The sequence below is a fragment of the Vulpes lagopus genome, chromosome 3, assembly GCF_018345385.1.
Source record: "Vulpes lagopus strain Blue_001 chromosome 3, ASM1834538v1, whole genome shotgun sequence".
Lineage (NCBI taxonomy): Eukaryota > Metazoa > Chordata > Mammalia > Carnivora > Canidae > Vulpes > Vulpes lagopus.
The window spans coordinates 128129932-128152335 of NC_054826.1; the positions used below are offsets into that span (position 1 = coordinate 128129932).

Consider the following 22404-nt stretch of genomic DNA (forward strand, 5'->3'; position numbering starts at 1 on the left):
CAAAATGCAGAACCAAGAGAGTTGAGTAATTTGCAGTCCCGTGAAGTAATCTGATGTGTGGAGTAGTATCGTGGGCCAGGGAAATGTTCACATCCCCGCTGGGGAGGGAGACATGACCTGACACGCACATGTGTGTGCTACGGTGCCGGAGAAGGTGTGGCAACGTATTAAAACACTCATGACGGTGGGGGGGGGAGGGGGACATTTGGTGTTTACCCTGTTCTTGGCAGTTTCTCATATTATTTGAATAGTATTTAAGCATGTATTACTCTTCCGAAAATGAAAATCAGAACGTATACAGGATCATCTGAACCACATAGAGTAGAAGGATGTCAGAATGTTAAAAGTGATTTCCTCTAAGTAAATTGTTTCTGAATATTAATAGTTTTTCTTTCTAAATATATGTTTCTATAACACTTATGAGAAAAATCCCGTTAGAAACACCCACTGCTGGGCCTCCTGCTCTTGCTTCTGGTCTCACCACAGAGTACGAACATCCTTTATAACACTGAACTATACGCTCAAACATCAGCGAGAAGGTAAATTTTACCGAACAATTTAAAAACTGGCTGAAAAGACTTCCATTTTAGGCACAAGGTGATGCTGACGTGGACGCCACAAGGAATCGGTTCCCGGGAGGTCCCCGCACCCCAGCTAAGGCAATCTAATCCAACAACAGCCCCAAAGCAAAGAGAGAGTACACGTGGTGGAACACGCCAGTGGCGCCCTTCCCTCATGGCCTCAAGCCCGGCCACATCTGCCGCTGGAAGCCTGGCCGAGCCACCCAAGACAGTGCTGTCCACACAGAGTAGCTGAGCAAGTGCCCTCAAGTCCCTGAGGGCAAAAGGTCACCAGTGTTAATCAGTGGAGAGGGACAACAGCAGGAGGGTTGGCAGTAAAAACTCTTTGATGAGATGCAGCTCCTCCTCCTCAGGCAGCAGGCGACCGCATGTGGGTCACAGCAGCTGAAGCAGCCTGATTCTCATATGGGACCAGCACCTCCCCTGAGGAGGCAGCAGCCCCGGCTCTAGCTGCTGCTCCCCCCTAAGCCGTGAGAAGTGGGGAACACCCTTCCCTAGGAGTCACCTCCATGGAAGCTGGTGTCCGGAGAGGACTAAGTGGAACCACTGCTCCCTCAGATCCCAACTCCTGCCCCGGACCCCACCTCCCCTGCCCTGGAGGCTACCTCCCGCCCCAGAGCCCACCTTGTCCCCTGGAGCCACCTTGTCCCCAGGAGCCCACCTCCTGCCCTGGAGCCCACCTCCTGCCCTGAAGCCTACCTAGCTAGCAGGAAAGGATTAAGTGCAGCTCTAAGGTCCTGGAGCTCCTGACCTGCAGGCGGGCTTTGGGGTCAAGCTGCTTCTCAAAGTTCAGGCTCCAGACACAAGGGCACAGGGCATGTGGTGGGGGGAAGGTGAACACCACCGAGCACATCCAATTTCCTGCCTGCAGTGCCGAGGGCCGCAGCTTGCCTTGGAGCCCTGCCTGATGGGCACGCCTGACACCCATCCCAGGACGGGAAGGAAGACCCGAAGTGAGTCTACTAGGGACTGTCTCTGTACCCATTTCCTTTTTTACGATTTATTTATATATTCATGAGAGACACAGAGAGAGGCAGAGACACAGGCAGAGGGAGAAGCAGGCTCCTGCGGGGACCCTGATGTGGGACTCCATCCCAGGACCCCGGGATCTCGACCTGAGCTGAAGGCAGATGCTCAACCACTGAGCCACCCAGGCGTCCCTCTGCACTCATTTCCAATCCAGGTGCAGGGAGTTCTGGGGGCAACCGTAGGCTCGAAGATGGGCAGTGACCTCATATGAGCATATTCTTTGAGGAAATTGCTAGAAAGTGCACTGCCTAGACTGAGTGCTCAAAGGCACAGTTTTATTTTCGGAGTGATAGAATGTTCTAAAATTAGAAAGTGACACAGCTCTGTGAGCACCCTGAAACCCGCTGAACTTTAAGTAGTTTAAGTTTTATGATATATGAACTACATTTCGATAAAACTGTAAAAAGAAGTTCCTGGCTCACAGCTGACAGAGACTTTGCTTTCATTACCAACAAAACCAACAACAGCAACCTGAGGCCCTAGGGTCATGGGGGTGGCTTGAGTTTACCTAGCAGGTCAGCTCCTTCATCCACGTCCCCAATGACTTCTGACCCTGCGGTTGACAGCTCGTGGTACAGGGAGTCAGTGTTGATGCCAAAAGCCTTGTTCACGATCCCCTGGGTCGGGCTGTGAGGAAACGCACCCGGGAAACACAGGGTGAGTGGGCAACGTTCGTGGGCTGTGGGCAGGGGCCCTCCAACACTGCCCACCGGGCCACTCAATGCCAATGCTGCTGTGCAAGAGGTTGCAAGGGATACCTCCACCAAAGGCGCCGATGCCCACAGTGAATACGGAGCCCACCAGGACCCCGGGTTCAGGGAGTACCTGTTGCCCGTGCGATCAAGGCGGGGTTCCCGACTCATGTCCAGCTCTGGGGTGGAATCGATAATGTCTTGAACATCAGACCACTCGTCACTGCTGCCCATGCCTGGGGGGGACACACAGGAACCCCAGGGTTGGGGGGGCATCAGCCCTCTGGCCCCACGTCTGAAAACCCCACACTAGATCACCACCAGCCAGGAACTGTCAGGAAAGGGCTCTTCCCTGGGTGGTGCCTGGCTAGAACCCATGCCCCAGAACCATGTCTCTTTTTCAAGACCTCCGATGAGCACACCCAATGTCCCGCTTCTCCTCCTCCCCTTCCTCTACTGAGCATGTCTGTGGGATGACAGGAATGCACTGCCAGAGGCCAGTGTGTCCCCCAAATCCACATGCTGAAGCCGCAGCCCCTGGGACCCCAGCATGTGACCGCGTTTGGAGATGAGGCTTTTACAGAGGTGTGGATAAAATACAGCCACATGGGTGGGCCCTGACCCCATCTGACTGTGTCCTTGTTAGAGGAACGGATGAGGACACACATGCAGAGGGACGAGCTGGTGAGGACACAGGGAGAGGCGGCAGTCTGGAGTGAGGCCTCTGGGGGCCCTAGCCCTGACGCCCTGCTGCTCCCTTCTGGCCTGCAGGGCTGTGAGAAAGCGTATCTCAGGTCTGAACTGCCGGGCCTGTGATGTGTGTTATGTCACAGCAGCCTGAGCCCACTGATACATCTAGCAGAACTAACACTGGTAGCTGGAAGGGAAACCTCCCTCGACAGCTGGTGACAGCTTGATGGGGGGGGGTCAGGGGATGGCAAGGGGTGGGCCAGTGGAGGGGGACAGCGGGGGGCGGGGCATGGATAGCAAGGAGTGGGCCAGCGGGGGGGGGCAGGCCAGCGGGGAGGGCAGGCCAGTGGGGGGGGGGTTGTCAGAATAGTAGGGAGGGCAGGGATGGGGGGGCGTGGAGAGTTGGAGGTGGGGACAGCGGGGAGGGCGGGGGTGGGGATGGGGGGACAGCAGGGGGGTGGGGGGAGGGGACAGCAGGGGGCCTGGACGGGGGAGGGGGGAGGCTGGGAGTGTCCAGCCCTGGGAGGCACGGCCGCCAGCCGCCGCAGCACCTATGCTGACGTTCCGCATCTCCTGCGTGACCTGGACCTCCATGTTGCGGCTGTTGCGCTTCTCCCGGGCCCGCTTGCCGCCCTTCGTGCCAGCACCATAGTCCCCCAGGGGCTGCAGGCTCTCGTTGAGCGGCGTGACGGCGGCCGAGGGCACGGAGGACGTGGGCGTGTTGGACTTGGTGCCGGTGGTGCTGGGTGTGGCAGCCGCCGAGGACTGGCCGGACTCGGACATCTCGTCCTGTTGACACTAGGGCCAAACAGGGAAGGGAGAAGCTCGCCATGTGGGTCAGCATGTCCCCAGGCTCCCGATGAGGCGGGCACAGCCTGCAGGGTCAGCGGGGTCCCAGGCCACCTTCTAGAGGCTCCCTGGCTTGGCTTCTCTGGCTGGGGTCAAAGGCTGAGGGCACAGGAGGCCCCCTGCCCTCCTGTCCGCCAAGTCCTCTGGCCTAGTCCCTTGGTTCAGCCAGCCGCTGCCACCTTATCTAAATGGCTTGGATGGAGCCTTTTAGCTGGCACTCCCCAGGACAGCCCGCTGATGTCGTGTGTGATGGACATGAAGCTACATGAACATGGCAAGCAACCCTTTGCAGCCAGGGGGTGGTCAAAAACAAGTTGCAGCCCAGGGCAGGGCAAAGAGCTGTAGACGGGGTCCAGGGAGGAGGCCGAGCACGCTCTCTGATCAAGCTGTTGGGGCGGCAGCCCAGCCGCTCCTATCTCAGGTTCCCTGCACTGGGATGAGAAGGGGCTGGAAAGGGGCACCCACCTCCCAGAGATACCAGGTCCCCTCGGCTCAATTGGAACTCAAGGTCTATGTATCTATGTAAATGCAATCAACCTATAACCCCACTTCCAGACAATGGGTCACCCTTAAAACATTCCAAGAGAGACCAGCTCATTGAAAACTTCAATCAACTGTTGACCTTAAGAATCTCCCTGGAGGGGCGCCTGGTTGGCTCCATTGGTGGAGCATGTGACTCTTGATCTCAGGGTAGTAAGTTCAAGCCCCACGCTGGGTGTGCAAATTACTTAAAAATAAATAAATAAAAATTAAAAAAAAAAAACAAAAAAACAAAAACCAGAATCTCCCTGGAGAGAACACACTGTATGTGAGTACCGCACGGGAAACGAAGCCACCCTTTCCCACAGTCCCTCCTCATGAAACCATCCGACAGGGGCAGCCCCGGTGGCGCAGCGGTTTAGTGTCGCCTGCAGCCCAGGGCATGATCCTGGAGTCGCGGGATCGAGTCCCACGTCAGGCTCTCTGCATGGAGCCTGCTTCTCCCTCTGCCTGTGCCTCTGCCTCTCTCTCTCTCTCTCTCTCTGCATCTCTATGAATAAATAAATAAAGTCTTAAAAAAAAAAAAAAAGAAAAAAACCATCCGACAGTATCTGGGAATTGGCCCACTTGTCTACTAACGCTGATGACCCTTACTCACCCCAATGCCGTCCTCAGTGGGCAGCACCCTCCTCAGACCTTGCTACCCTCTAGGGGGTGGAGAAGGGGCGCGGCTTCCCGAGCGGCTGCGGCTCACATGCCCCAGTGGCCGTGGCCATGACTGTGGCTGACAGCACTGGGCCACGTGTTTCTGCAGAAGGGGAGCTTCTGGGAGTGCTTTCTCGCAGGGGAGGAGCTGATGGCAGGGGGCCTGTCCGTAAAGCTGGATGCACACTGGGACTGACCCACACCCCCTTCACCTAGGGAGGGCGACCAGGCTCCCGTGGCTGCCTCCAGGTGCCCAAGAGGCAGAGCTGGTTGGGCATCCCTGAGACCTGCTTTTTCCTGATCGTGTGGTGTCAGGCCAGGGCCTGGGAAGGCGATGTCCGGTTTTATCTAACAGGCTCCCGACACCTCTCTGCCAGGACTCTCACTATTCCACATCCTCCTCTAGGCAGGGGCTCTCACCCAGGCCCACCATGTCCTCAGGGGATGCTTGGTGATGTCTGGGAACATCTGTGGCTATCATGCCTAGGGACAGGTGGGTGCTCCTGGCGTCCAGTGGGTGGAAGCGGACCACTACCCTGCAGGCCCCAGGATGGCCCAGACCATTGATGTGCCGAGGCGCTATGCCCCGTGCGACAGCCTGTGCCTCTCTCTCCCTAAAAGCACCCCGGTACAAGCATTTTCTATTTGGGTTCTACAGCTTAAGGCCAATTAGAGAAGGAAAAATCCTTTCCTGAGAGCCTCTGTGATGGAGCTGCCCCAGCAGTCTGTCTGCCCCACACGGCAGAGGCTTCTGGGCATCCCACAGGTAAGGGCCCTCTGCTGCCACCCAGCCCGGGCCAGCACTCAAGGAGACATGGCCCCAGGAGTCCAGAGGCACGGGGAAGTCTGGCGGGGGCTGGGGGAGGCCAGGTACAGGAGTGCATGCCTTTCAGAGCCACACGTTTCCCGGAACACCTTCCTCAGGGCCACGGTCCCCGGCTGGTCCGTGCCTGGCAAGCTCAGGTCTGTGGGTTTGCAGTGGGCCTCCTTGACCCTGGAAGTCACCGAAAGGAACCGTGCAGCGTGGCCAGGCCCCCCCAGTCCCTGGCTCTCCCTGACCCTACAGGCCGCCACCTACCCGCGGGACAGTCCCCTGGCCACCACTTACCTAGCAGCAAACCTCTCAACCTCCTAAACACCAACGTGTGGCAGTGACCTCCAAATGCAAAGAACCCAAACTCTTAGCGGTCATTCCTCACCATGAGTAGCCACAACTGTTTGGTTAAAACACTGAAAATACAGCACATAAAAACAAAAAACAAAACAAAAAACAACAAAAAAATTAAGAAATTAGAAAAACCTTAAAACCTAGGGCATGAAATAAAAAGAACTTAAACGTAATTAAAAAAAAAAATCAAATCAAATACACCTACAAACTGAAGCATACAACAGTGGGATGAAAACCCAGGCTACTTCAGATGACACAGCAGGAGAAAGAAGAGACAGGCGGGAAGAAAGCTGGCTCGGCTACAGGCAGGCCTCTGTGGCCGCTGCAGAGGACCCCACAGGCCCCTGCCCTTCTGCCCGGCTCCCCACACAGACAGGGCAGTCCTAATGGGGACGGAGGGTAAGCACCTAGGTCAGAGGTTGCAGACACACGCTCCCTGTCTGGGACAAAAGCTGAAGCGAGCGGGGTCACTTTCTGGCAGAGTGGGCAGCTTGCAGCCGCCTCCTGCAGGCAAACTGGATGCCCAGGGACAGAGGGACAGTCAGCCACAAGCTGCAGCAGGAAGAAGCTTTGGGAGAAGTCCAGGCCTCGGATCCACCAGCCTGGCCTGGTGGCCCAGCAGCGTTGCCTTCTGCAGCCCCAAGGGTGGCATCCTTACCTGGTGACGTGGCCATAGCCTGTCTGACGGAGTCAGGGCTGAGCTCATGGACCAGCACTGGCCGCCAGTGACCAGGGGCCCTGAGCGAGCCAGGCCAGGGGGAGTCCCTGCCCTGGCTTTCTCGGGGGGCCCGCTGAGAGGCACATTCCCCTGTGCGTGGCGCATATCCGGGACAGCCACCTCTCCAAACTCAGAGACCCAGCAGTTGTTAGCACAGACAGGCACCGTCTAGAGGAGAGACCCTGGCTCCTCACCCTGACTTTCTCCCGGTGGAAGTGCAAACCTTAGACACCAGGATACGAGACGTCCTGGGCTGGTGTCCAGTGTGGCCTCAGGGCTCGTACTCTGGGGCGGGTCTGGGGGACAGGCATGCTTGTGCCCCCCAGAGCAAAGGCTCAGCTCGGCTGAACAGATGGGCACACCCTGGCTGCAGAGGCCCTGGCTACTGCCTGCGCCCCTTAAGCTGGTGCTTTCCTTGGGCGCACACCTCGGAGAGCAGCCCCACCACCCCAGGGACAGGGGCCAGGAGGGGGAGCTGCAAAGGGTTGTACACACAGACGCTTCCTGAATGAGCATGGGCGACAGAGAGGGACCCTCACTCCACGGCACGGCTACAAAACCTGGTAGCTGGAGCTGAGGTCACTCGGGTGCCAATGGTCCCCCGCAGGCGCGAGCTTGCCCCCCATCTGTGCACGTACCATGCCGTCGGCCAGGGGGAAGACATTCAGAGAGGTGGGGCGCTCCTTCCTGCTGAAACATGAGGGAGAGAGCAGGGAAGCGCACGTTAGACGAGGCGCACGACTCCAGAACTGCAGGCTCTGGGGGCCCTGGGGCCTGCCCTGCAGACCCAGCTGCTGTGGCCGAGGGCCAGGTGTGGGCGGGGCCGGAGGCTGCCCGCTCCCTGAGCTACGGCTCCCTGGAACCAGACCTGTTCCCACGTTCAGGGGCACCTCAGCTGCACTGCGAGCCGAAGGGGCTCTCCCCTTCCCTCCATGGTGATTTGTCAGATTTATAGTTATTTTGATTTTACAGACACCTGCTCTGTTCGCTAAGAAATCCCACAGCGGTGCCAGTAGCAGGCCCCTTGGCATCGTGGCCAGCACAGGCGTTCCAGGGTGACCACAGCTCCCCCAACGCTTTCCTAGGGGGAGCCCAGACCTGCCTCCGGGCTGCCGAGGGCCCCGCGTCTGCCTCCTCGGGCCAGGTGGCAGGAATCAACCCTTCCGCCCTCTCTTTGCTCCCTGTCCACTGCCCTCCGCCTTCACTGTTCCTTCGAGAGATCTTCTCAGTGTCAGACGTTGGCGGGATGCGTACAGAGTAACAGGGGGCCCATCCTTCATTGGGTGTTGCACCCTGTATGGTCCACGGGGGTCCCTTTCTCCTGCTCCATGTGGCTCTTCCCAGTTGTCACGAAGCGCTGACCCCAGAGGGGGTTCTTTTAAAGGAAGCCAGAAGACTGCTAACGGCAGGCGCCAGGAGTCAGGGGGGACGAAGCCAGAAGCTGCCCGCTGGGTTTAGTCCGAGGAGACGCTCCAGGTGGGCGGCGGCCAGAAGCCCGGCCCGGGAAGCGGGGTTCTCTGGCTGGTGCCCCCAGGCAGTTCTGGGACCGGCCAGGGCTGGGATGAAGCAGGAGGAAAGCACAGTCTGAGCAGGAGTCCTGGCTTGTCTGCCCCGAGGCCAGCTGGTGGGTCCTGTTCAGCCAGATGCCGCCTCCCACAGAGCGGCCCCGGGAGCGGAGCGAGGCTGTGGCAGGGACACACACAGAGGAGCGGGTGCTCCCGAAGGGCGGGAGCCACCAGCACCTCCACATTTCAAGGCCTACGCCGCTCAGGAAGCTGGTCTCCCGTGGACAACCGCAGGTGCCTCACGCAGCCCTCGGCCCCTGCGACAGGGACACGGTCTCAGCTGGTCACCTGAGAGTCAAAGACGCTTAGATGCTAAGAAAGGCACCAAGTCAGGCCGCTCCGAGTCTGTCCACAGGCACCTGGACACTGCAGCAGGTCCCCCCGAGGCTCTGGCTGCGCCCGGCCCTCTGCACGAGCAGCCCCGCCTGCTCCCGGGGGTCGGGGAAGGCGCCGGCTGCCACATGGAGCACATCCCTAGGAGGGTCCAGGCACGTCCTTCGCCCACTCTGCCTCCATGGGCTCCCAGTGCCACTGCAGGAACCCCTGTCCGGGGCCCGGCTCCACCTCGGGAGAAATGCACAGTGGATCCCTCAGCACCAGGCCAGGGGCAGACTGAGCATCTTGCCTCCAAGGACAGGGGCATGTGCCCACCACCTGTTTCAGCTGCTGTGCACGGACACATGCCGCACCCGGAGACAGCCAGGCTGCCCTCCTGCAATGGGAATCGTCCCCAGGAATCAAGCCCCATCTTCTCTCTCTGCTCCTCATGGAGCCACGGGTGGCCTGCTCCACGAGCCCGGGGGCACGGCAGGGCACTGCCGCCAACAGCCCAGACCCAGTCCCCTTGTCACATCCCCGCTGCTCCTTCGAGAGATGCCAATGCTCGTCCACTTCAGAAGCCGCAGTCCGGGGGAGTCACATGGCCCGCGGAGGTCAAGCTGCCTGCACGGGTCATGGTCACACCAGCAGCTCTGGGCCCAGAGCTCGAAGTGCCGGAGCCGCCTATAAGTCCAGGTTCATCTGACGCCAGAGGGCGGGGTCTCCAGCCCTGCCAACCACCTCCCTGCAGTGCCGGCCCCACGCTCAGGCCTGAGGCCGACCTATGACCAAGGTCGTGTGTGCTGGGCGGAGGCCCCTGTGCCACTAGCTAGTCTGAGGCTGTCTTGGGGACCTGGGTCTTGCCCGCTGCCTCTTCTGCATGGCCTCTAAGTGCCACACCCACGGTCTGTGATCTGTAATACTGCTGCAGGAAATCTGTCGGGCCGGCCAAGGACCAGCCCCGTGCCCGTGATTAGGAACCACCAGCAGGATGGACTCTCCCGAACCCCAGGGCACCCCGGGCGCCTCACACGGCAGCAGGAACGCTGCCCCAGGCTTTACCTTTTCCTCCACGACTGGCGAGGACTGCAGGGCGGCGACAGACACAAGGCAGCACACAGCGGCGACAGCACAGGGACGAGACGAGAAGACAGTATTAGAGGACACAGGTCAGGGGTTAGGTCACACGGAGGGTGAGCATGTGGGGCGGAGGGCTTCCCTCCGCAGAGACAGACACACGTGGAGACATGCGGACATCTGCACGTCACACACACACGACAGACACGTGACCGTCTCTGCCTCACCACACTCTCCACCTGGGTGGTGGGCGGTGGGCCCTCCCAGGGAGGGCAGGGCTGGAGCGTGGGCACACACATGCTCACAGCCCACTCACGCTCTCTGGTGTTTCTCCAGACATGCACACAGAGAAAACCAGGCCAGGGGTGAAGGGAAACGGTGTGGCCACCATGGGGGACTTCCAGCATTGAGGACGAGGCCCTGCAGGATGGAGCCAGGCCGTGTGAACCAGGAAGCTGAGGCGGACATGCTTATTTGTCCCCAGAGAACTGTGGCAGGAGAGGGGACACCCCAGAGAGGCGGGCCTTCCAGGACCCCACAGACGCAGCACAGCACCGCTGGAGGCAGACGCAGTGCCCAGCACAGTGGGGAAGGCTCCTGCTTCCTCCCTCCACCTGCCTCCCCTGTGGAGCCCCAGGCAGAGGCTGCTGCCCTGGGGCTGTCAGACTGGCACAGGGCGTGCCCTCGAACACCCAGGGAAGCGGCTACAGGGGAGGCAGGCCCAGCTGGGGGCTGGTTCCGGGGGCTGGTGAGCGAGGTGACCATGGGGGATGGGCCGGCAGGGTGATGGGGGCAGCCCAGACCCACAGCACCACCTGTCTGCTTCCCAAGCAAGGCCCAACAGAAGCATGCTCCTCTCCATGGCCATGGGGACGTGGTGGATGCAGGCCACGCGGGTCTCGGCTGGCAGCCCAGGGGCCTCTTCCTGCAGGCAGGAATCTCTCACCCACGGGTCTGGCTCAGGAAGGTCTAGTAACAGAGCTCCGGGGGCCCGCCATCACGGAGATCATACACACCTCAGCCTTGGGGTTCCCTTCAGGCAGGATCAAACCGGGGAGAGGGGGCTCAGCGGAAATGTGGACCAGAGCCCCTTGCTCTCCTGGATAGCTGCGGGGTCCCCTTGCCCAATGACAGGGTCCTGCGGGCCTCGGCCGGGTGTGGGACAGCCCCGGGCAGGACAGCCGCCTCCGGAGAGCAGTGCTCTCTACGCCAGGCACCGAAGGCCCCCCGACCCAGGGGTAACATGCGGGCCCTGCTGGGCAGCAGAACAGATCAGCATGAGCACAGCCTCCTGCGGGGCCTCCCTGAGGGAGGAGGGCCTACGTGGCCTCCAAGGGCTGCCGTGGAGCCTCAGAGGGCAGCCCAGGCGGGACCCCGCAGCCAGCCCCTCTGGAGTGAGTTCTGATCAGCAGAAAGGCGGCGCCAGTGACAGGCCGGAGCCCAGCTCTGAGCACCAGAGAGCGCCGCAGGGCCTGGGGCCAGGCTCGGTCCACGCGGGCTCAGGACCAAGGGAGCCACAAGACACGTGGGGACAGCAGGCTCCAGACCACGTCCTGCCTGCAGCGCAGGGAGATCCGCAGGGAGCAGCCCCGTCCCACAGCCATGGACCCTCCACGTCCAGGAAGAAACCAAAGCCTGATCTGCCTCCGTGGACAGCCGCCAGTAATGGCCCGGACCCTGAGGGCCTGGCTCTGGCGCCTGGGCCGCTCCTGCTTTTGGCCAGGCCCACATCATCCTGAGGTTCCGAGGACACATGTTCTGTGGCATCCCCATGGCCCGGGGTGCTGGCCACGCTGACTTAGGGCCCTGGACATTCATGGCCTCCCAGTTCTGAGTTCAGAGATCACACCTCCCGGGCTTCTGGGAAAACTGGGCCCTTCTCCCTGGGCGCTCTCCTTCGTGACCTTCGCGGTGCTCCTGCCTTAAAGGAGCTGGCAGGGAACCAGCTGAAGCTTCCGGAATACTGCAGCTCTCAGGAATTGGCCGAGAGCCCAGCGCTCATCAGAGATGCCCAAGCCGCCCAGCCGCTATGGCCGCAGCGCAGAGGGCCCTGCCCGACGCCCCACAGGAAACACCCCAAAGCCACCTCCGCCCCAGGTCAGCATCCAAGTGCAGTTACTCAGAAATCCTCCTGGTGACTTTGCGGTGTGCTCAAGAGAAGCTCCCCTGGCCGTGAGCTGGGAGCTTGGAAACAGTCACTTCCCACCATCAGACATTCACGACAGTCCTTCAAACTGTGGTCCATGTTCCCGCTTGGCGCGGAGCCGCTAACCAGCAACCTGTGAGATCCTCCAGGGCTGGAGCGTGCCCAGCTGCCTAGAAACACGCAGGCATTGGGGCGCCGCCTGGCCTAGGTCCTGCTCGGCCTTCGTGCACGTGCTCTATGTTTCCGAGTCGTACGCCTTGAGCGCAGGGATGCTATGGCTTTGCCACTGGGACCAGACCATGGCTGTTGACACCGGAGTGGAAGGGCCTGAGCCCTCCTGCTTGTGGTGCAATCGCCGGAGAGGCAGGCCCAGACAGAGCTTCCTGGCCAGCGAGCGACGGGGCGTGGCCAGGGCTTCAGGCGTTGGCCTGAAGGAACGAGGACCAACAGCTGGACGCCATCTGCATGACCTGGGATTCCAACCTCCGGCCCCTCCTCCCAGCTATGAGGGCCTGGAGACATGGGTACCCCCATCTCACCCCCAGGCCCAGGTGGACGCCCTTGGTCTCCCACAGGCCAACCCCCACACACACTGGCTATACCCCAGAGATGATGGCTGACGGTCTGCGCCCTCGGAGACCTCAGTCCAGCCTTATCCCGACCAGAGGGCACAGAAGGCGATCACCTCCCCCACTTCAGACGAAACCGGCACCGCTCCCAGCCCTAGACGGGCAAGGGCCCCAGGACCTACTGGTGCTGCCCTGACCAGCCTGGGGGTCGCCAGGCTGTCCGGGTTGCTCCCCTGCCCACGCACTTGGCTCTCATGATCCGAGCTATTCACGGCCCACAGAGGCCCCCAGAGCCCTGGGTCTGTGACGGGGGAGCCGTCGTGCCTACGTGTACAGATCCACGTCCCACAGGGATCAGAACCTTCATTTCCGACTCATCCAGGTGGATGCTACCTGCTTCATTTTGTGGAGGAGAAAACGAGGCATGGGGCTGCTCCCCGACAGGGGTCAGAGCTGGGCTTTGAACCTTACCAACGGCCCCAAGTGCCAACGTCCTGCACCCAGGCACCACCCCTCCTGTCACCACGCGTGGTGTCTCTGCACCGGCCTGCACGTGACCCCAGAAGCCCGAGTGTTGATGTCGAGGCCACAGACAAATATTAGGTGGTAGGCGGACCCACAAGCACAGCATCTTATCAGGACCTGCCACCCCATTTTCCCTGGGCCTTTGTGACTGCACACGGTGAGCAGAAGGCCTGCCATGTGCCCCAGGCCCACTCTGGCGCCTGAGCCACGTGCACACACACTCCTGCTCCGGCCACACACTCCGACCAGACCCTCTCCTGAGTCAGGGGTGGACACAGCTCATCCGGAGCACCTGGGGATGAGGGATACCCGCTTCCCGCCTTACCTCCTCCCCGGCAGGCTGCCCTCAGTTTGGCTGTTTCCCCCGACTTGCTGCATCTTGGACCTCTCGATATGTTCCACGTAGGTCTGGATCATCTGCAGAGGACAGAAGTGCGGTAAGTCGTTCCTGTTGACCCAGGCCTCTCTTCCCTCCTCTAGCCCACGCAGTATCTCAGGCTCGCAGCGCTGACAGCAGTACGAACATGTTTGTGGAGTGCAGCCCGACCAGCACACGGCTGATGGCTTTCCAGCTGGGGCAGCGGAAACCAGAAAGAGGCCAGAAAGGCAAGCCCGGGCCCACCAAGGCACACGTCCGAGTGTGGCCCTGCCAGTCAAGGCCAGGCACCTACCTCTGTGTGCCGCTGATGCAGAGCGTTATACTCCTTCTTCATCTCCGACTCTCGCTCCTCCAACCGGGAAACTGGAAAACACAGCCATGGCCTGTCAAGGATGCAGCCCACTCCTCCCCCTCCTCACTCCCTCAGGCCCTGCATGTGGGCGGAAGGTTCCAGGACAAACTGACGCCTGTTGCAGAGTGCAGTGGCACCACCAGTCCAGATGGGTACTGTCAGCAGAGAGCCCCGGGGCCACGAGAAGGCAGACGCTGGCTGGCCTGGGTGGCACATGCTGTGTGGGCTGTGTGACTTGAGGGTGATCAGTTCTGCCATGGAGAGAAACAAGATGAACGAAGCTCTCCCCCAGGGCTACCATCCGTGCTTGAGATGCGGGGAGCTCACCAGGGTCAGGTGGAGGCAAGATGGGGAGCAAAGTGGCTTGTAGAAAGCGGTGAGGTCATATCTGCATAACCTCCAGAGCGTGTGCAGAGAACATGCACGCATCTGGGACTCACACCAAGGGCTGGAAAGACCAAGCTGCGCCGACGCCACCTCTAGGCTGCCCTGCTGCACGACACCCAGCTGCATGTGCTCTGCACACGACACCCAGCTAAGTTATCTGACCAGTTGACGGGCCTGCTGGGCATCCTGCCCACTGCGTACCTCCACCGGGGCAAGTGTGCCGGCCCTGGATGCTTTATGCCTGTGGTCCTTTGTTCAAACTTCAGCTGTGGCCCTGTAGCCCAGCAAGTGGAGGAGTGGACACATGGAGCGAGACAGGGCGTGCAATGGTCGTGGGACCTGGCGCTCATGGTGTGAGCTGCCCTGCTTCAAACTGATCTAACAGGGGCACCAGTCCACATGTCGCTTTGGTCCACATGCTGTCCTGCTCCGTGGTGTCGTTCTCCCAGCAGTGTCCTTAGAGGCCACGTGTGTCCAGGCCACTCTGCACCTGACAGCAGGGGCATGTGCTCCTCTAAGCAGTGCTCTGGGGACCACACTCTGAGGAGCTGCAGGGGCGCCAGAAGGAAGCAGAGGTCAGAGTGCACATGATGCTCGTGCAGCTGGCTGCCAGAGGAAGGCCCTGTCCCGGGCACAGAGTCTCTGCTCCAGCCTTGGGAGGGGCTGCCTGTGTGTGCAGCAGGCCCTGGAGAGGACCCCTCCCCTGCTGGGCAGGTGTGCAGGCCACCGCCTGGCTGGAGGAGCCCAATGCTTGCTCTCCCCTCCTCTGGCTCATGGTCCTGCTGCCACCAAATGAACAACTTCAGCCAGTAACTTGGAGTTTATATTGTTTTCCAAGAAGAGCCAGAAAGTTTTCGTATATGAAAAGACTCTAAGCAAAGGGAATGATGAGGACTCTGTAATCACAGAAAGGGCTGACCCATGCATGCCTACAACAGGCCTTTTGGTTTGCTTTCATTGTGCCTGTACGCGTGCATGAGCTGCTGGGCCAGGGGGTGCCTGCGCATCTCTGACTCAGCCACAGAGTGCTGACCTTTGCAACAGGCCTCAAGCCTTCAGATCATTTCCCCCCAAAGTAAGAGATGAAGGGACCTGCCACCCAGGTCACCAGGGAAACCAGCACACCAGGCCTCCATCACAGGAACGTCTGCTGATGGTTCACGGTAGCTCTGGCCGCAAAATGTGAACAAGGACCGGTGAAAACTGAAATAATACTTCTTATAATCATCGTCCTCCAAAACCCAGTTTGCCTCTCCTTGGAAGGGACGGGGGGTTCCAGCAGGCTCTATCAGCAAGCTCTCCGACTGCCCAAGAGCAGCGTCTCCTTGGCGGGGCGACCAACAGGAACCCACATCCCAGGGGAGATTCCATGGTAAGGACCAGGCGGGGATCGCGGGCTGGCAAGGTCTGGCCCACACGGCAATATTCAGCGAAAATGCTTTGTCATCAACGCAGCCTTGTGTATTTATTACCACAAAGGATGTGAGGCCGATTACAGAAATACTTACAGAAATTCAGAGCAGAGCAAAGGCAGAAAACAAGTGGTTGAGAGAATGACAGTGAAAGCAACCAGAGGCTGTCCCTCTCCCTCTCCCTCTCCCGAAGGCTCTCCACGCCCTTCCCAGCTGGGACCAGCCTTAGAACAACACAGACATTCAAATGTACGTCCCCCTCCCCCACACTCACTCTGATCTGCATAGTTCTTGGCCTTCAGTTCCAGCTGGCGGGTCTGAAACTCATACTGTTCCACCTGGACTTGCAGCTCTTTCTTCTCTTGTTCCAAGGCATCTTCAAACTCAATGAATTTCTGTACACAGAATGAGAAAATGACAGGAGTCGTGAACGTGGGAGGCCAGATGACAGCAGAGCCCCTCACAGGTTGCGGGCCCCCCTCCACAGGCAAACCCTGACACACCCCTGCAAGCAGGGGCCAGACTAGTGTCCTGGAGTTAATGGCTCTGGAACCTTCTCACCAGCTACCCAGAGAGTCACGCAGGGCCCGGATTCAGAAAGGCTCATGCTTCCTTTAATGATCTGCTGTCACCATCTTGAAATTCTTAATAATGTTTGAACAAGGGACCCTACACTTCATTTCCATTTGCAGGCCCTGCAAATCACGTAGCTGGTCCTTTTGCAACAGAGCAACATTACTCCTCCCGACGCGACACTAAACATCTAAATGACATCAGGTCTAGTTTGCTCCTAATCTGTACTCAATCACTGCTCAGTTCCAGAAGCCATCGCTACTGGGATAACTGGCAATGGGGACTGGTCTTTGGAATCTATCCCTTACATGGTAGATTTCTTTTCTTTTCTTTTTTTTTAAAGACTTATTTATTTATTCATGAGAGACACAGAGAGAGGCAGAGACACAGGCAGAGGGAGAAGCAGGCTCCCTGCAGGGAGCCCGATGCCAGACTCGATTCCAGGACCCCAGGATCACGCCCTGAGCTGAAGGCAGATGCTCAACCACTGAGCCACCCAGGTGCCCCAACATGGTAGGTTTCTGAGCAAAATTATTATCAAAGTGAAAAGAAAGCAGAAAAAAAAGAAAGACATCTTGAAAGACGTCGGGAGGACTCCTGCTTTAGGTAGGATCGCAGGCCTCCGGCAGAGGGAGGAATGGGCACTGGGGGCTGCCCCCCCCTCCGTCTGCAGGGGTGGGGCTGGGGTCCCCCCAGACGCCACTAGCTGTAATTCCTACAACAGCCCTGAGGAGGAGCTGTTAACACCTCAATTCTACAGAGTAGGTGGGCCACGGGTGGTCGGCTGGGCAAGCCGGGAACAGGTCCAGCAAGGGGAAGCACCACTGCCCACAGGCAGGAAAACGTACCCTGGTGGTGCCACTGTGCACCAGGTACCAACAAGCAGGTCTGACTGACCTGCACACAACCAGTGTCTGAAGAACAGACAAAGGTTATTAATTTTCTGATAATAGTACGTTTTCATTTGGGTAATTTTAATTACTATTACTTAAAAAAAAAACAACCAGGGACACCCAGGTAGCTCAGTGGCTGAGCCTTTGGCCCAGGGCGTGATCCTAGGGTCCCAGGATCGAGTCCCATGTCGGGCTCCCCGCAGGGAGCCTACTTCTGCCTGTGTCTCTGCCTCTCTCTCTGTGTCTCTCATGAATAAATAAATAAAATCTTAAAAAAAAAAACAAAACCAACCAAATGATGCACAATAAGCTATGCTTCTGTAGAGAAATCAGGTGAGAGTGTTAAGTAAAATGGTTATTTTCACAAAGCCATAACCGTACAACCCAGAGTCGGTCAGAATCAAGCGGTGCCGCACATGAGCGTGGGCGTGCGGGGCACACACGCTCTCGTACACGGAATCTCGGGGCCTGGGTGGTCAGCCCCTTCAACTGGAGCGTCTTTTCTACCCCGAGAAACACACTCTCCCTCTTCCACTGTGGGCAGGCACGAGTGGGCTGAGCCGAGTTCGTCAGTCACCTCCTGTGGGTGTCCGTTGTTGGGGTCACTGCCGCCGGGCGAGTGGACGGCTTGCTGCTCCAGGAGGCAGTGTCCGGCCCGCGGCCTGCTGAGGACCCTCGACCCCAGGAGGGCCCCCCAGGCTGGGGCAGCACTGCCTCGGTGCGCTGAGTTGGACGGCAGTGGTGCTAGCCCGACGGGGGCGGGGCACCGCACCTATCCCGGTGTCACCTCCTTGGTGACTGTGCTGTCACCTAGCGGCCACCTCTTCTGCCAACAGCTCGCAACCTCACGTCCAGTGCCCCCTTGCCATGGGGCTCCTGCCGCGGGACGTGCAAGGGCTGCACCTACACCCACCCTGGCCACAGCGGGGGCCCCGCAAGAAGCAGGCGCTGCACCCCTGGCGCGGCCTCACGCGGGCTCTCCTCATGACCTCTGCTTGTGACCTCTGCTCGCCTCACTGCCCTGCGCTGCCTTTCTGCCTTCTCCCTACCCAGATCCCAGATCCTGGGTGCTTGGGTGCCAGGGCCGAGGCTTCTGCGAACGGTGGCCCCCACATCATCCTTCAACATCTGACACCCGTTCATCCTCCCAAGTCCCCCTTTCAACTTTGTCCTGGTTAGTCCCCCTCGCTTGTCCCAGATGCTCGAGGACCGAGGACCGAGGATTACTGATCATGTAACTCCCTCTGGGGCCAGTGAGGGGATACAGTGGATTTCCAAAAGACAAGTGCTGTTTCTTTTTTTTTCCTTTTTCTTTTTTTAGATTGTATTTATTTATTCATGAGAGCCACAGAGAGAGAGAAAGGAAGAGACACAGAGGGGGAAGCAGGCTCCCTGCGGGGAGCTGGATGCGGGACTCCAGGATTACAACCTGAGCCAAAGGCAGATGCTCAACCACTGAGCCACCCAGATGCCCCTCTTTCTTGGATTTTTATTTTCAGTGGGAGGACCGATAAACACTTGGGGTGTGGGGATTCTGTGCCTGGGGGCGGCTCCCTTCTCTCTGCTGCAGACTCCCCTGGACAGTGTTGACAGTGATCAAATGCTTACCGGGCACTCCCGGGGGGGCAATGAACCCCCAAGATCTCAAATCACAGATGTTCTTTTACAGCTTTCTTTCCATTTTCCACAACGTTTCACCACGTAGATGTGAAATGCAATACAGGCAGGGGAGCAGGGCGGGACAGCAGCGAGGTGGCTTTAGAAGTGCAGGAGCTGCGGCTGAGGCCCGCTGGGTGGCGCACAGCGTAAGGGAGGGGACACTCCCGTATTCTAGTATGACACACACGTCTATGTGAGAGATCAGGCCACCCTGCAGGAATCCAAGGATCAGGCTGGACTCATTAAAAAAAAAAAAAAAAAAAAAAAGGCAATGGCGCCTCATGCTCAAGTTAAAGGGACCATGGGTTCAGTATCCGCCTGAGGGATGCCAACCAATGGCACTGGTTTAATTCACACTGATCTCCAAGAGTTGGCAAGAAAGACAGAAAAAAAAATCTATATGTGCGTGTTAAAAAAATTTTTTATGAGTATGTTTACATATTAAATAATAATATACATTTTACATATTAAAACACAGGCTATGGCAGCTAGATACTCACACACGTAAAATACATGATACGGTTGAGGACGCGGGGCAGGAGAAGGAAATCCCAACAGCCTGACTGCCCCTCCCTGGGAGAAATTACCCTCCCGCACACGGAGTCCTCTGCAGCCTTCTCGGCAGGGTGCACTGGCTTCTTCCACTTGCTCACCTACTCAGCCTCTACCTGGCCTTGCTCCGAGGGACAGGGTGCCGGCTGCGGCTGTCGGGCAGATGCGGGGTCTTGCTGCCCAGGAGTGAACGCTGTAGACGCGACAGGGGCCCCGGGCCAGGCGTGCACAAGCAAGCACCTGCGGGCCTCCACAGGCTGAGAAGCAGGTGTCGGGAGGCCTGGGGAGAAGAGCCCACGAAGGAGTACAGCGCCCAGGGCGTGTGCAAGGCTCCCAGGGAGGGGCGCACCGGGACGCCCACGACAGGCCCCACTTTGAATTTGTCGCTGCTGATGAGCAGAGCCTGAGCTTGCCAACCCTCGCCGCACAAACCCCACTGAATGAGGGGCAGTTCTCTGGGACAAGGACCTGCCCCCACTAAGCTGCCTTCCCCAGATCTCCCGCGTGTAAGAGGTGATGGGTGCGTGGACACCTGAGGGAGATGTTCCCGCCCTGGACTGGCTGGTCCTGTCACCAGCCCCCCACCGCCCCTCCTGACCTCTCTGGGTTTTCTCTTCCTGGGAGCTCCCAGGCACAGCTGCACCTGAGCCCGCCGGGCCCCAGACAAGCAGGAGGGCCTCGGATGGGGCCGAGCCTGGACCAGAAGCGCACCCCCACCCACCAGCAGGAGATGACAACGACACTCATAACGACCCGGAGGAACCGCAAAGTCTTTACGCCAAAAGAAAGGAGCCAGACAGAAAAAGACAAAAACCTGCATGATTCTATTTATATGAAGTTCTAGAAAATATGGAGTAGTCTAGGTGAAGAGAAGCAGGCAGGTGGGGATGGGGGAGCTGGGAGAGGCAGGAGGAGACCTCGGAGATGCTGGCCGCGGAGGGCAGGTTCCCGGGCGCAGGTGTGTGGAGACTCTGCAAACGGCACCAATCCGTCCAGTTCATGAGCCTTCTCCCCAATAAGGCTGTTAGAAGGAAGCTCAGAGGAGGCTGCAGCCCGGGGGCAAAGGTCACGCCACGGGCTGTCACACCAGCCTGTTCCTAGCGCTGAGGACTCCTCGCCAGAGTCCTCGCAGCCCTTCAAGAATCTCACCACCCCCCCGTGGGTGGGGAGCTCTCCTCTTCGGGGACCGAGCTCACGGAACACTCGAGGGCTGTGTGACGGGGTGTCACCTGCCCCCCCCCAGGGGGGGCGCTGAGGGCGCCGTGCTCCATGCCAGCCCCAGTCACATGTGGAGTTTCAGCTAACTCAAGTGACAAAATAGAGACGCACTTCCTCTGTTGCGTGAGCCACATGCAGAGTGTCAGTGGCCCCATCTGGTCATCAGCTACTGAACCCGCCAGCACAAAGCAGAAATTTCCATCCTCCCGGGGGTTGTGTTGGACAGACAGCTGCTGCAGAACCCCCTGCACAGCCCTTACCCCCGGGAGCTGCCCTCCGGAACCCACCGCCACTGGGGGTGGTATGCACAGGGGGCCAGGGGCCGCCTCCCTCCCCGTCTGCAAGCACACAGGGGGCCCCGCCTCTCTTGCAGGTGTGCGGTCAGGGGAAAAGAACCAGCTCTGGGGCGGAAAGAGCTAGAAGGGGGCACCTGGGTGGCTCAGCTGCTTGAGTGTCTGCCTTCAGCTCAGGCCATGATCCCAGGGTCCTAGGATTGAGTCCCACATCGTGCTCCCTGCTCAGTGGGGAGCCTGCTTCTCCCTCTCCCTCTGCCACTTTCCTGCTTGCGCAATCTCTCCCTCTTTCTCTGGGTCAAAAAAATAAAATTTAAAAAAAAAAGGAAAAAGTTAGAAGGGTACTGCTCCCTTGATTGGGCAGAAGGCAGCCAGGGGAGCTGGGGTGAGCGTGGGGATGTGTCCCTCCAGCCCTCACTCATCCAAGCACCTGGCGTCTGGATGTGCTGTGTGAAGCCCTGTGCCAGCCGCCCAGATGGCAGGGTCGCAGAGGAACTGGCACAGCATGCAGAGCAGTGGCACAGAGAGCAGGCCCCAGAGGGAGGTGGGCCTGGGACCTCATCAGAGCGAGACCAGACCTGGCAGGGTTCAAGCAGGAGGGGATCCTCGCCCTGTCTACCCAGTGTAGCCACCCCCCCATCAGCAGGCGGGTGTCCAGTGGTGTCTCCCCCAGCACCACCCCACCCAGGTGCCTACCCCACACCTAACCCCCAAAGCCTGCAGCTGAGCCTGGCACTCAGACTACCCTGGCGAATGAGCACACGGGGGAGTGGGAGATGGGGCAGGTGGAGCAGCAGTGTGACAGCTGGAACCAGGACGGTGGCAGAAGAGAAACCAAACTTGGGCCAGAAGAATGGCTGGGACTTGGTGAGCAATGGGCCAGCAGATATGCCTGGAAAGGCACGCTGGACCAGTTGCTGACACTGCCCCAGGGGTCTGCTGCGGTAATGGGCCACTTGCCCGCCTTGAGCTGGGACCCTCCTCTCCGGCACCCGTCCGGCACAGGGCAAGGCTTTCAGAGGCTCGGGGAGGCGAGTGACATCACTCAGGGGACCTCCTGCTGGGGATGTCTGCCCTAGCCTGTCTGGGGCCACACGGAAGCCACACGGAAGCCAAACTGAGGGCTGTCCTAGAAACAAGGGGCCTGTGATGTCACCATCGTGGCGGCTGCATAAAGCAGAAAGCGGGGATCCTTCGGTGGCTCAGCGGTTTAGCGCCTGCCTTCAGCCCAGGGCGTGGTCCTGGAATCCCAGGGTCGAGTCCTGCATCAGGCTCCTTGCATGGAGCCTGCTTCTCCCATCTGCCTATTTCTCTGCATCTCTATGTCTCTCATGAATAAATAAAATCTTTAAAAAATAAAAATAAAAATACAGCAGAAAGTGAGGACCTGATCCAGAAGAGAGGAGACTAGGGGGATGAGTGGACCTCGGAGATCGTGGCAGAGTAAGGGGGGGGATGGAGATAAGAAGAAGAGTAACATGGAAAAATGTTCCCAACTGGGAATCTGGGTGCAGGGTTATTTCTGCAATTTCTAGAATTGATTCCAAAACAGGAAGTTTTAGAAAATAACCCAG

At 59.0% G+C, this 22404-nt stretch overlaps 1 protein-coding gene across 17 annotated transcripts in view; it reads right to left on the reverse strand.

The window, feature by feature from the left end:
• The window catches only part of MAPK8IP3 (mitogen-activated protein kinase 8 interacting protein 3), a 43352-nt gene that overhangs the window by 15779 nt on the left and 5169 nt on the right, over positions 1-22404 (reverse strand). For 5 of the 17 annotated variants that reach the window (XM_041747441.1, XM_041747444.1, XM_041747436.1 and 2 more), the window contains exons 2-9: positions 15917-16037; positions 13784-13854; positions 13438-13529; positions 9858-9881; positions 7473-7602; positions 3544-3790; positions 2436-2538; positions 2119-2237 (exon numbers count right to left, since the gene is read on the reverse strand). In XM_041747441.1, coding sequence (XP_041603375.1) covers positions 2119-2237; positions 2436-2538; positions 3544-3790; positions 7473-7602; positions 9858-9881; positions 13438-13529; positions 13784-13854; positions 15917-16037 — 907 coding nt within the window. The other 12 variants (XM_041747445.1, XM_041747439.1, XM_041747440.1 and 9 more) reach the window with 9 other exon arrangements.